Source organism: Rhynchophorus ferrugineus, unplaced genomic scaffold, assembly GCF_030347505.1.
Source record: "Rhynchophorus ferrugineus isolate W39M unplaced genomic scaffold, kcgeb_rfMv2 rfM7, whole genome shotgun sequence".
Classification (NCBI taxonomy): Eukaryota; Metazoa; Arthropoda; class Insecta; order Coleoptera; family Curculionidae; genus Rhynchophorus; species Rhynchophorus ferrugineus.
The window spans coordinates 11,669,384-11,682,786 of record NW_027472586.1 but is presented as its reverse complement, the minus strand read 5'-3'; the positions used below and the strand labels follow the sequence as shown (position 1 = coordinate 11,682,786).

The 13,403-nt window shown below is 37.5% G+C and overlaps 1 protein-coding gene across 1 annotated transcript in view; it reads right to left on the bottom strand.

Annotated features, from left to right (window-relative positions):
* The window catches only part of Hml (Hemolectin), a 35,313-nt gene that overhangs the window by 1,418 nt on the left and 20,492 nt on the right, over positions 1–13,403 (bottom strand). Inside the window, exons 33-59 of the mRNA XM_076409611.1 lie at positions 13,220–13,397; positions 12,873–13,167; positions 12,690–12,793; positions 12,325–12,490; positions 12,091–12,267; positions 11,466–11,650; positions 11,259–11,405; positions 11,042–11,209; positions 10,488–10,755; positions 10,066–10,207; positions 9,801–10,006; positions 9,574–9,744; positions 9,427–9,522; positions 7,644–7,858; positions 7,447–7,584; positions 7,212–7,393; positions 6,109–6,345; positions 5,884–6,050; positions 5,182–5,473; positions 4,982–5,125; positions 4,600–4,775; positions 2,326–2,384; positions 2,064–2,267; positions 1,804–2,005; positions 998–1,086; positions 678–934; positions 9–179 (exon numbers count right to left, since the gene is read on the bottom strand). Coding sequence (XP_076265726.1) covers positions 9–179; positions 678–934; positions 998–1,086; positions 1,804–2,005; positions 2,064–2,267; positions 2,326–2,384; positions 4,600–4,775; positions 4,982–5,125; positions 5,182–5,473; positions 5,884–6,050; positions 6,109–6,345; positions 7,212–7,393; positions 7,447–7,584; positions 7,644–7,858; positions 9,427–9,522; positions 9,574–9,744; positions 9,801–10,006; positions 10,066–10,207; positions 10,488–10,755; positions 11,042–11,209; positions 11,259–11,405; positions 11,466–11,650; positions 12,091–12,267; positions 12,325–12,490; positions 12,690–12,793; positions 12,873–13,167; positions 13,220–13,397 — 4,836 coding nt within the window. The remainder of the gene's footprint in view (positions 1–8; positions 180–677; positions 935–997; positions 1,087–1,803; positions 2,006–2,063; positions 2,268–2,325; positions 2,385–4,599; positions 4,776–4,981; positions 5,126–5,181; positions 5,474–5,883; positions 6,051–6,108; positions 6,346–7,211; positions 7,394–7,446; positions 7,585–7,643; positions 7,859–9,426; positions 9,523–9,573; positions 9,745–9,800; positions 10,007–10,065; positions 10,208–10,487; positions 10,756–11,041; positions 11,210–11,258; positions 11,406–11,465; positions 11,651–12,090; positions 12,268–12,324; positions 12,491–12,689; positions 12,794–12,872; positions 13,168–13,219; positions 13,398–13,403) is intronic.

Genomic DNA, 13,403 nt, shown 5'->3' with positions numbered 1-13,403 from the left:
AAACTTACGCTTCCATTAAGGTTCAAACAGAAGTAGTTTGTGCAGTGATCGCTGGAGCTCCATTCCTCACCGACTTCGTAAACAACATCGTCGATGACACAAGCCACTTGTTTGCATATTCCGCAGCATTCTTTAGAAGCCTTGGTGGGTTCTTCGTATTTGAAACCAAGTTTACATTCCTACAGAATTACACCATCAGTTTTGCGTCAACATTTTTTGCACAACCTTTAGTTTTTATTATATAATTTTTTTTACCAATAAAAAGCGCATTTTTGAAAAACAGATTTTCGTTTCACTCATCTCATAGTACACATATTTAGAGAGTTTATAAAATTCATTATACGAAAGGAAAAAATTTTGGTTCTTTGTTTATGTATGTAGTATGTCATTTCCGCTGAAATAATCACAGGATAATGAAAATTACAGATAATTTTATGTTGAATCGAATGCCATTACAACATTTTTGTAATACTTTCGGATTTTAAGACATTCAGCGAAAAGTGCATTATCGAAAATTTAGTGTTTTTTTCTTTACGTTACATATCTTAAAAAATAATAAGTTCTATTATGATTTCCTGGATTCTCGACGTTTGTGAAATGTCACATATACGTAGGCCCGAAAACTGTCAAAGTTAACCGAATATAGCCGAACAGTTACAAATAAATAAATTGGTTACCTTTTTACATGTCTGAACTGTCGTTTGTTTCTGGATAGTGTCAGTCTCGACGCATTCATAGTGGACGCAGTGATCTCCCTCCTTCTCCCACGTCTGCCCGACGTGGTACGTCTGGCCTCCGTACTTGCAACCATTCCTCTTGATCTTCGGGCAACACTGTCCGTGAACGGGAACGGCAACCAGGTCGTATTCGGGGAAATCGTCCTGCGATTCGATGGGCGGACACTCGGTCTCGGTACACGCTGCCTGGAACGTTCCTGTTTTTTTTTTAAATTGGGCGGTTTTAATGATGTACCGAGAAATATTCTATGTTTTCTCACCGATGCTGGTCGTGGTACACTTACAGTCCCTACAGGGACCGTCTTTCCAGGTATCGTTGGCGGATTTCAGGACCTTCTGTCGTTCGAATCTACGTGGTATAATGAAAATAAAGGAACATTTTGATTGATTAGTAGCATAAGGGTATAAGAGATGTCAGCTCTAGCGACATATCGATATTTTTAGTACTGTAACACATGGGCTGAAAAGTGCGACCGCTACAACAGTTTAGGCCATCACGCATTCACCTACAGCAAGTTCAAAGACGATGACGTCTCGCTCTCTTTTCTTTTCTCTACCCCCTTGTAACAGTACTACTTCCACGACGCTACCGTACTTCCTTTACCTAACATAATATCCTGTCCATTCTTCTGTCGACCATATGTATCATTCCGCCAGTATATTCAGTTCCTGTGTAAATTCCTTCCACAAAATAGTAGTGAGTGTTCGGACAAACAATCGCATCGATAGCCACACATTGCGACCGACCAGACGAGCATTCCTACACATTCACCACTTTTTCAGTTAGTACTAACTACAAAACATTGAAATTACTGGAATCGTGGAATTTTCGGGAATTCCTTAAGATTCCAAAACGCACATGTTTTATCAGCGTGAGAAGTTCCTAGCTGGAAGAGTGTTTCCCACCCCGATATTCTCAGTGATTCGGGTTCTCGGTGATTGATTTTCTTTGTTGCGCCCGGAACTTTTCATCCCATGTGTTATAATATTTTAAATAAAGTCTAGTCCGTGCAGGAAATTCGACAAAAGTGTTTCAATTCAATAATTTTGCGTAGTGAGTACTTACGTGGCAAGGCGCCGTTCACCGCCTCTCTTTGCGCTGGTATATTCGGTTTCAAAAATGCATTTTTCTTTGGGTGGCTCGCAGGAATAGTAAGGGCAACATTTACCTTCGATCTCCTCCTTCTTTACCGTGTAGTATTGAGGGCATTCTTTCGGTGGCGGGCATTTTTCTTTCTTGCATGTTAATCTGATGACGGGACAGCATCCTACGAAGATTTAAAACACGTCAACAAGGTTACGGTGGCTATCAAGTTGTTTTCGTACCGTCTTCATTGATCTCTCTTATGTAACCGGGTTCCAGGGGTGCGTCGCTAGCCAAGTCCACGGGTTCGCACTCGTCCTCAGGCTTGCACTCGCAAATAAACGTCTGACAGCCGTTGGGTTTCGTGTCTAGTTTCAGCACCTGATCTGGGCCGCACACCAGCTTCTGCGGGGTCTCGCAGGTTGGGCCGGCGGTGGGTTCGGGTACTAAAACGGGAAGAGGGCGACGGTAACCTCGAAATCAAACGGACAGCGAATACCTTACCGCAAGCGTATTTGTCGCAACATTCGTCTTCTTTGCTCGAAACTTTGATGGGGTTGAAACTGGAAAATATCGATATTTTAATCTATATTTGATCAATGATTGTTTCTATTATGCCGTATTCAAATAAAACAGCCAATCTCATTAGATATGATGTCAGTACGTCGCAATGTTGCCGCATCAACTTAGAATTTTAGTTTACAATGGTTGACGGTTTATAAGCTCTAATAATTGTCACTATGCTTTAAAGAATTTTTCAGACATTTGACAACATGGTCCATTAGTGCCAACACAAATCGAGTTTAGTAGGCTGATTCGGTGTTCCATGTGTAGGTTCTACACATCAGACAACATTCTATCTCATTTTAATTAGGATGAGAGAGAAAAGAAAATTAACTGAGGATTTAAAAAGAAATTTATATATTTATAAAAGCAATTAGTAATATATTTGACGTAATCTGTGGTATATATATATATATATATATATATATATATATATATATATATATATATATTGCCTGTTTTATAAGACATGGATAATATGAACTCTTAGCTGAAAAAAACAACGTAATGATTTCATTGAGACAGAAAAGCCGAAAAAATAAAAAAGATATAAGAAAAGAAAGAGGCTCAAAATAAAAAGACGTCCGAGAAAACGACACAACAATTAGAGATTGAATGAATGTAGAAATAGCAAAGAATAAAATAGAATATGGTAAAAAGAATGGGAAATAACAAGAGAGAACTAGATAAACCAATGATTTCAACATTAACTACAAAACTAAATCGATGAAGAAACTAGAAAGACTAAAAACGTAACAAAAGTAGAAGAAAGAGAAGATGAGAGGAAGCAAAGAGCTAAAGAGGTAGAAGAAGAAAAAGAAATTAAATAAAATCAAAACATGAGAATAGTTATTCTAACACCAAAATAAGAAGATTTATTCTTTAGACCGAAATTTACTACGGCCCTTGTGGAAAAGAAACATATAGTCTATTCAAAGTTATTTTGTACATACGTCATTTAAATTTGTGACATCAAAACGTCGCAATGTTGCCGCATCAACTTTGAATTTTAGTTCAGTTTGGCTTTGGCAACATTTTAATTTAAATAAAATAATTGAAGAAAAATATTATTAAATATAATTTATTTTAACATTACAATACATCTAACAACTACAGTTAATTATACAGTCACAATAGTTTATAATAGTTAGAGTTATAACCTTTTATCGCTATTGCTTTCAAGAATTTTGCATACGTCTGGCAACCGGACGACTTTGACAGACTCATTCGTTTACGTGTTCAAACTAATCAGACAGCATTGTATCTCTTTTTAACTAGAATAAAATTAGAAGAAAAATATTGTCTGATTCTAAAACGAATTTATAAATTACGGCAGATAATACATTAAATATCTTGATGACGTATGTACAAAGGAACACGCCCTAACCTAGTAGCCCTAACATTCAAACGAAACGCCAAAGTTTCATGGCAATCCAGCGTTTAACTGAAAAGTTACAGTGAGTTTAGTGAAACAACTGTTTCTAAAAGAATGCGCGATAACACTAGTCAAAAGTAAAATTGAATGAATTTTACCGTATGATTCAATGAAAATACCTGGAAAGAATGTTCCAGAAAAATTAATGTTGATTGATATATTAAAATATATTCTTAATTAAATTTAAAAAGGGTTACTGTATGTAGTAAAGCGAACTTATTTGGATAGCGATATATTAAATGTCTATTGAACATGTAAAAATGTATTACATTAGTAAAAATTAAAACGATATTAAGGTAAATAATATAATTAAAGTAGTCACATAAAACAATTTTTGTTTATATTTTTAAATTATTATTTGAATTTATTTCTATTTATTTGACGTTTGAGATCACCTTAAGTAATAGATTCGGGAAAATCTCAGTTATATGTATGTGAGATTCTCTTCTAAGACGTATTATTTCATAATTCATTGGTTTTAGTTTAAAAAAAAATGTTGCATTATGTTGTATATAAATAAACTAGTTGATATGCAACCACATCTAATACAAAACCTCTTATTGGTCAGCTATGAAACTGGCTTGATGTTAATAACAGCGTTGCCAAGTTGACGATGCGTTTTTGCAGTAGAAAAAACACGAAAAATTGTGGTAAATATAATATTGTAAATTAAGTAGGATATATGTAATTACGGTTGATTATAAACTGAGCAACGTTTTTTGATTAAAAATTGAAGTACGGTGAATGTAAATTATGAAATATTCATTATGGATATTTACCCTCGTTCACAGATAGTTTCCTTTCCTGGACAGTACTGAGTACGGCATTTTAGTGACGTACCCTCGCATCTACACGTGGTGCATTTGTCCTTCTTCCAGACATCGCCCGGATGGTGACCCTCATCGTCGCAGACCTCGCAGTCTTTCGGAGTGACACAGGTGTTGTTTAAGAGTACCTGACACCATACAATATTAATTATCAATATCAATCCATCAATCTCGAAACTGTTAATTAGTTCGAGATTTATTTGCTAACTAGTAAATTCGCATTCGCCATTTTATCATTATACTATAATCCTTCGCCATTTTATCATAATATGATCTAATATAACTTTTCTTCGCTATTTCAACAGAATTTATAGTTAAATTTAGTAAGTCTTACTTTTCCTTCTGGACAGAAGCATCCCTCGGAGACTCCACTCTTCTTCACCGTTGTTTTGCCCTTGAAGCCCTTCTCGTTGATGTCATCGCACGTCAGTTGTTTCACGGTGGCGCAGGGCTCGTACAGTTGATCCGACGGACAGGTCTGTGGAGAAATGAAGTTGGTTAATGTTACACCGACTCTTAGTGGACGACGGTTACCTCAGCCGGACAGTATTCGTTCCTCCAGTTGACGCAGAATCCGGAAGCGGCGCAGTCGCGAGCGTAAGCCTCGATGGCGGAACAGGACAACGCTGGGCGACGACCGCAGGTGTCTTTCTTGCACCAGTCGAGGAAGAGTGACGGGTCCTGGACGTTCAAACATTGTCCGAATTTGGTGGCGTCCAGTATCTGGGCGCAGGGATCCTCCTCCGGGGGTAAGTCAATACAAATTTCCTCCTCCAAATTGTGACACTGTTCTCGGTCTTGACCTCCCGGTAAGTGCTCGTAAAGCCTGCAGGTGTTCGGTTTCGATAAAATAACTAACTGGTTAACTTTCAAGCGGTCGCGCTATTCACTCAATACATTTTCGCTGATAATAATAATTTTCATCGCATACTATTATATAACTTGTTATGGTTTTAATACCTACCAAATAAACAGTTTATCCTTACTCTCCGTGTACCCCCTTACCGCACGGAACTCAATTGTTTTAGTCATAGCGTAGACTTCGAAACGATATAGCGATTATCCAAAGAAACGTTACGTTAAATTTTTTTATCTAAAGTTAAGTTTATTTTTTTCGATAAAATAATGTTAATATTGATTAATAAGTATTTTATTTCTTTAATATAAACCCATAGGTCTTTTAGGATACGCGCGACCACAGACGTTACAAAAACAATTAAAAATGAGGTTACTTACCAGCTCAAGGCAAAATCGTCGATATCCCTTGGTTTACCGCCGTTAGGCTTCCGTATATCATCCGCGGGATTCTTGTTGCAGTCGCCGCATAACCCCTCGAGCTTGCCACCGTACTTATGAGACGGCGCCTTCACCGAAACGCCAAGGGATGGATAATAAACCGAAACCTGTTGAAATAAACAGCGCATAAAAATCGCAATTATTTTTCCTCCAACAGAAACCTACCTCCACTTGGTCCTCGGCTAACAGTATCTTCATATGCTTGGTGGCAGTCTCCCTCACGCTGGCCCAGTCGGCGATCTCGTCGTATTCGTCGATCCTCTCCGCGTCCACGATCAGTTTCAGCTTGTTCCTGAAGTAGTCCAGCAGGATGTGCATCTTGTGACCCTTGTACAGTATCGTCACCTTGCCCACGCACATCTTGTCCGGTTTGTTCTTGCATGGATGGTTAGTTATCAGGACCTGAAAAGATTTCGAATGCAGAAGGCTGGATGTATTAAAACAGGAGGTCAGTAATATTGGACCTATAAATTAGTTTTAAAGGATTTCAATCTTTATTGTTTTAAGTGTTAACGTTTTATTAACATTCAAAGTCATTCAATTGTCCATCGATAGCTGCTGCTTTTTTCGATCTTTCAATCAATTTACGGAATCTCGAATGAACGATATATCTTTTGAGGCTGTCTGGTGTCTCCATAAGTGAAACGCTGCTCAGACAGGTCATGACTCACATGTCGATACAATTAGGAATCAGAAGGAGCAAAGTTTTGGAGAATACGGATTTTGGGTTTACACATTTTAATGTTTCTATGCATATTTTCACCAGTTTGGCAACATGTGGTCGAGCGTTTGAACCGAGCACAAAATATTCAAGTTTTGAATCATTACCATGTTCTTTAAGCGATTAGAAATAGTTTATTGTGTTACTCCCAATAACTCTGCATATTCTTCTTGCATTTTACGTAGATTATCATTGTGTAATGATTTCAAATCCTCATCTTCAATTTTTTTGACTGCCCAGAACGCCGTTTGTCTTCGGAGCAAAATTCGGAGCAGTATCCACATATCGAAATCGAAGGAGCATGGTTGGAATGAACTTCACACCGGATGTACTCAGAAACCAGGTATCGACATGGATGAGACTTTTTCTTTAAAAACAGTCAGTATAAACCTGTTATCATTTTTGTGCTAGTTGGGCCTATAGTATAGATTAGTAATATAAGCAGTCAAGAAATGCCAGCATTCTATTTTGCATAGAATGTAAATAAAGTCAGTCTGTGGGAAATTAGACAAATATGTTTCATTTTAACATGCGAGTCGAAACTCACCTGCCACTTATGAGTGTTCTCATTTCCAATCAGGGCGTCCCTCGACATCACGTACACGCAGTTTCCGGTTACGGTGAAGTTGCTCTCGTCGTACGTCACGTACTGTAGGTGGGGCAGAACGTTGCACTCGCAATCCCTGCAGCTGGAAGGCTTGATGCAGCTATCGTCCTTACGTACGTGGCCTAACATAGACATAATGTCAAAAACACTCACTAAACACCACTCGATCACTTACCAACTGGACAGTAACATCCAGGGAAGCACATACTGTTTATCTTGGGACAAACATTGGGATCTGCTATGGATTTGCAAGTTGGTTCGCATTTCCTCTGATAACAGTCATGATAAACCAAAGGCGCTTCACAGGTAGCAGCTGCAAGATCACCCACATTTCAGTATTCAGCCTCCTACGATAACCAACATAATACTCACGGCAGTCTTGAATCATTCTCCAGTCGGATAGATCAATGGACGAGTCCGTTGACAGACAATCGATGACGAAGGTCTGCATAGCGTTGCATCTGCATTCTTCCGCTGCCGTGTGATTGCTGGGCGCCTTTTCCAAACAGTTACAGGTGGTTTCCAGACATCGAGAAATGAAGGATTCGATATCGAGGACCTTGGCACATTCCCCTAGTGGTTGTTCCCTAAAAACCCAGCGTTTAGAGTACGTCGTCCAATTATTGGTTTATTTTTGACCATTTTTTCTGGTAAAGTCAGGTTTCTAACAAACTGCTGTATTAAATAATTGAGGTAAGAAACTGTTGATATAAACTTCGAACTGCGATGTGCCACACCAACCTCGAATTCAACTCACAAACCATGCCTAACGGCAGTATACATGAGAATATTCATGTAATACGGCCATAAACAGTTAATAGTCAACAAAATCGGTTTAAGAGAAATGGGTCAAGAAATATATGGCAGTCAAGCAATTTTTTGACCAATATACCCACCTAAGAGGCGGCGGTTATCGTACTAAAAATAAAAAATACTAGAAGACTCAATAAACATGATGAAACATTGTCTGAAAAGCAGATATAGGTGCTTCATGGAAAACGCAGAAAAGAACGCCATTCCATATTTTTACCATATTGATTCAAAAAAAGGAAAAGAAAACAATGCTGGTAAAGATTAAATTTACAATGGAGATTGAAAGGTACAATACATTTCCTTTTTAAATGTACTAATAAAAAACCATCACTCTCATCACCACCATCAAATATATAATAAAACATTTCAGAGTAATCAGTATTTGAACACTTGTCCCACCGGTACAGCTTCATTAATATCATAAATCCAGAATAAGAGCTACACAAAATAAGTAGGAAAATCTGAAGAAAAAACACTGATTCAGAATGGTTTCTCTAAAAAGCACAAAGGCAATGTCGATAAAAACAACGAAATTCTTCTTATCATAACAAGAAACATAACCAAGTAAAGTCTTCAAGAAACACTAAATAGAATCAACCAGAAACATTCTTACAACCTTGTCGACCTTAAAAAATATACATACTATATTCCCCATACATAAATATACTTCATATAATCTGGCAACATTGCGTAATAAAACATACACCTAATATTTTGATGGTTACGCCACCTTGTCAAATAGTTAGTCTAGCCGCTTATCGCTTATTATTATATAAAAATATATTAATCCGACAGCCAAAAGAAAAAGAAGAATTGACGTATATGACACATTCATTTGATTACATAAATAATAATTGAATAATTTTCGATATATTTTGACCCATAATCCAATAAGAATAAAATGAATCAGTTAATAAAGAAAATGTCAAATTTGACGTTTTTCAATTGGTATATAGTTTAGAATCCATAGTTAGTTTTCAACTGTTAGGTATTTAAGACGAAAGATGACAATTGAATTAGTCTTATAAGTATCAACAATAAATTTAATTGTTCGTAGTTAGCTTAGTATAGTTCGAAATTTTATGGATATGTTGGTATGTTTTGTATTTTGGACTCTTGACACCTATATATAATAAACAATATATATATATATATATATATATATATATATATATATATATATATATATATATATATATATATACATATATATATATATATATATATATATATATATATATATATATATACATATATATATATATATATATATATATATATATATATATATAAATAATAAATATATAATAAAAAAAAATGTGTGACTAGGTTTTTTACTTACTTTACTTTAGTACAGATGTCCCAGGCTTTGTTTTGGATATGTAACGGACACGCTTTCACTTCACACCATTCTGGTTGTTCTTTATCCAATGTCCAACTAAAACAAAACAGTTGTGGTTATGCTTGACGTTAATATAAAAAGTCTCACCTGTCTCCAAATTCAGCCGTAGTTCTTGCAGGAGAACCATCTGGTTTCCTTTTGTCATCTTCCGGATAATCATTGAAATATCCACACAAACCGTCTACTTGACCCTCAAGCTTGTGCACTACGCCGAATTTCACGTTAGCTAACCTGTTCCATATTATCCAGAAACCGTACCTACAGTCAAGGGAGTGTAAATTAATAAAGGACTATTAAAATAACGATTTTATTACCTATTAGAAATAAATAGTACGGTATTTCCCAGTTGGGTGATGGTAAATCCCTTGTCAGGGCCGCCTATATTTTTAATATGATCGACGTTGTATTCAAAACCATCGTATTCTATGCTCAGATCTGATCTGATGATGATTTCGTGATCTAAATGGTTGATTATAAGGTCGCGAGAACAGGTTTTCGTACAGTTCTTTTTCAGTGCCACCTAGAACAATAAAAACAAACGCATTACAAAAAAATATCCGTCAAAACACAATATCTTACCTCCCACTCTTCGTATTCCAGATCACGCGCGATTACGTGGTTGCATATGTCGTACTTGAACTCCGTGTTGTCAAACGTGTTGAATGTACGGCCCGTAATGTTGCAAATAGCGTCTGGTTGGGGTTGAGGATAACAGGACCATCTACGAAATGAATGTATGAAATGCTGACCTGTCTGGTATTACAGTGAAGCTAGAATCCACTAGTCGTTAGTCTTATAATTGAATGTACTAGCGCATCCACCAAAATATGTTTAAAAAGGCTATATCTTGGCTCGCGCTGTTGCCATATTGTTCGAATTGTATTTATATATTAGGAAGTTATGATATAATGTATAGATTGATAAATGAAATGTCTGAACAATATGACAACTCCGAGTCTGCTTCTATTATAAGAGTAGTTGCGAGAGGCAAAGTTACTTACGTGGGACAAGTTTTCGTGCCGTAGTCGTCATAGTAATCCAGCACGGGGATGAAGTTCGGTTGGCATACGATCGGCGGACATTCCTCGATACTGTGATGATAATCAGTTGGTGGTTTATTCAGGACACACTTGTACTCCGGACATATTTGTTCTTCAACGACGTTATTCTTGGGCCTGCTCAACGAGTATTTCCTCCTACCGTATCCGTTTTTGACAGGCGATTTTGCTCCGTAACTCTTAATGGGCTTACGCTTCGTTTTACTAAAAACTGCAAAAAAACACGAGAGTAAGGAAGGTTAGGTTCAGGAAGTAGCGATTGTTTTTTAGATATTTGTATAGAAATAGACATTTTGGTAGAAAGAAAAGTAATTACAACGAAAAATAAATATATATGTATAAATAAAATAATTTTTTAAATTATTTTGCTTTGTTTTAATAATTAATTATTTGAAATAGGATTATGTTTGTAACAACTCCAATATATGTGTGTATATCTGGTGGTATGTATCCGGGAGAATTTTCATTGTTTTCTTGGATTAATAATTTTCTCGTACCTTGACTGACGATCATGGGCGAGAGATACGCCTTGTGAGCCTCCGATTTCGACATCTCCTGTAGGACTTTCTTGTATCCGGGTTGACACTCTACGACCCTGCAAGTCTTCGGTTTCCTTGTGGTAGTTGTGGTTCGGATAACTTTCGGTATTATGGTAGTTGCAACGCCTGAAAATCGTATATTATAGTGAAAGCAAACGGTTATTGAGAAACGTACAGTCTAGCTCGTCATCAGGACAATCCTGGATACCGTTACACCATAGACTAGCGTTTAGACAAATATTACTGGTGGGACATAGTATCGTCGATTTCGGACAAGGTTTACATGAACAACGACAAGTTGTGGTAACGATGCTTCTCATGCCTGTTGAAATAATTCCATTTTCAACATCTCGTATCTAGTATAAGCAGTTAACTGACTTACCGTCAGGACAAGGGTCACACTGCTTTGGTGTACAGTGAGGAACACCTCCTAATTTGCATATACATTCCGAGCACTCTTCGCTTTCAAATACTGTACCTACTTCGTAAAGTATTTCACCGATCATGCATGGACACTGAGTGCGGTTGACACAGTTGGAACCGTCATACCATAAATCCTGAGCACATCTACAAGTTAACGAAGTTATAATAATTAAAACAATAATATTAATAATTAAAATAAAAAATAAAATAAAAATCAAAGCGTCAAAATAACGTTTGACAGTTTATAGCCTCTTATCACTAATGTTTTGAAGAATTTTGCAGACATTTGATAACCAAACAATTTATAGAATTTGAATTTGTAGACGTATTCGGTTACATGATCGAACATATCAGACAGCATTCTATTTCTTTTAAACTGAAATAAAAGGAGAAAGAAAATATTGTCTAATATTAGAACGAATTTAGAAACTGCAATAGGCAATATGTTATATATGTTGATGTCGTGACTTCACTGTTTCTTTGGATAGGTCATATATTCCCTATTTTTAATAAAATTTATACAATCTGGCAACCTTGCGAATTGAATATAGGTTTGAATAAGTTAGGTTAGAAATCAGTATAACCTGCAAGCTCCTAGTTCGAATGTGGTAGTTTCGATTCCTGGGCAAGTGTTACAGGGTAAGCTGGGTTCAGTCGTGGTGGGTGGTACCTCGACGACGGGATAAGGCTTGAAACAACCGATGATCTCTGCTCTCAGCTGGATCTGTTCGTGCCATTTCACGGGGATTAGTCTGAGGTATCTGGAGAATAAACACAATAAATTAATTGTCATGTTTCACGAGATTGTGTCGACTTACCTGGCATTGATGGGTAAAGCGAAGTTGTTCACTTGGTCTGAGGACTCATCGAAATTGCCGAGGAACACTTTCTCCTTTTGAGTCTTCTGGTCCAGGATGGGGTTCCATTCTTTACCGTTTTGAGAATATTTCACTGCGTATGCGCTGACCCATCCATTTCTTCCACCTAAGCACCAAATAATTATTAGTGTCAGCTCGGAAGCGGAAAACCTCAATAATAAGGTTTGCTATGCGATGTGGAAAGCTAGGTTATGTTAACCATGGTCAATAAAATCTAGTATTATTTCAGGTGTTTAATATCCGTGTCGACGCAAGTTTGATTTTTTCCGAAACTGGATCAGTGATTGCAGCATGCAGATCATTACCTTTAGTGACGACTCCGGTAAGATCTCTGGGTTCCAGGAAATCGAATTCAACCCATTCCGTGGGAGAATCACTTAACGGTTGCCAGGCACTTAAGCTACTCAACCTGTACAAAAAGCATCAGTATGAGACCGTCGTTACGTAAAACTACCTTAACTTCGGGGAAGCTTCTTCGTGTCACTTACCTGACCTTCTTCTTTCCATATCTGGCCGATCGCTCGGAGCTGACCTTAATCTGTTGGTCGGTGATGGACCCGTTAGACAATCCCATCTCGTCGTGACAAAGGGACGGATGGTCTGGAGGTAGCGTCACTTCGAAGTGCCTATAAACCGGTGTGGTGGAGATGGGTTCACGACAGCCTATAATCTCAGTCCGGAGCGATATGCCGTTGTGCCACGTCTGGGGTTTGATTCTGATGATGGTGGCCTCGACCGGCTTATTAAAGAGCTGTTTCACTGGCGTGGTAGCGTCCATAGATCCTAAACAACGCTTTCGTTAAATGTGATGACGTATTTATCGATGATAACGAACCTCTGAAGATCTGTGGTCTTGGTGGTGTCTCGTCGTTCAGAACGTAAAAGAAATCGCCGCCGTCCGGACTATAGAGCACCATATAACTGGTGACATATTCGTCGTACAGGGGACTTCCTCTAACAATTACTCCATATACAGGTTCCTGTTGTCCAAAGTCGACTTCCAAATATTGTTCCTGTAC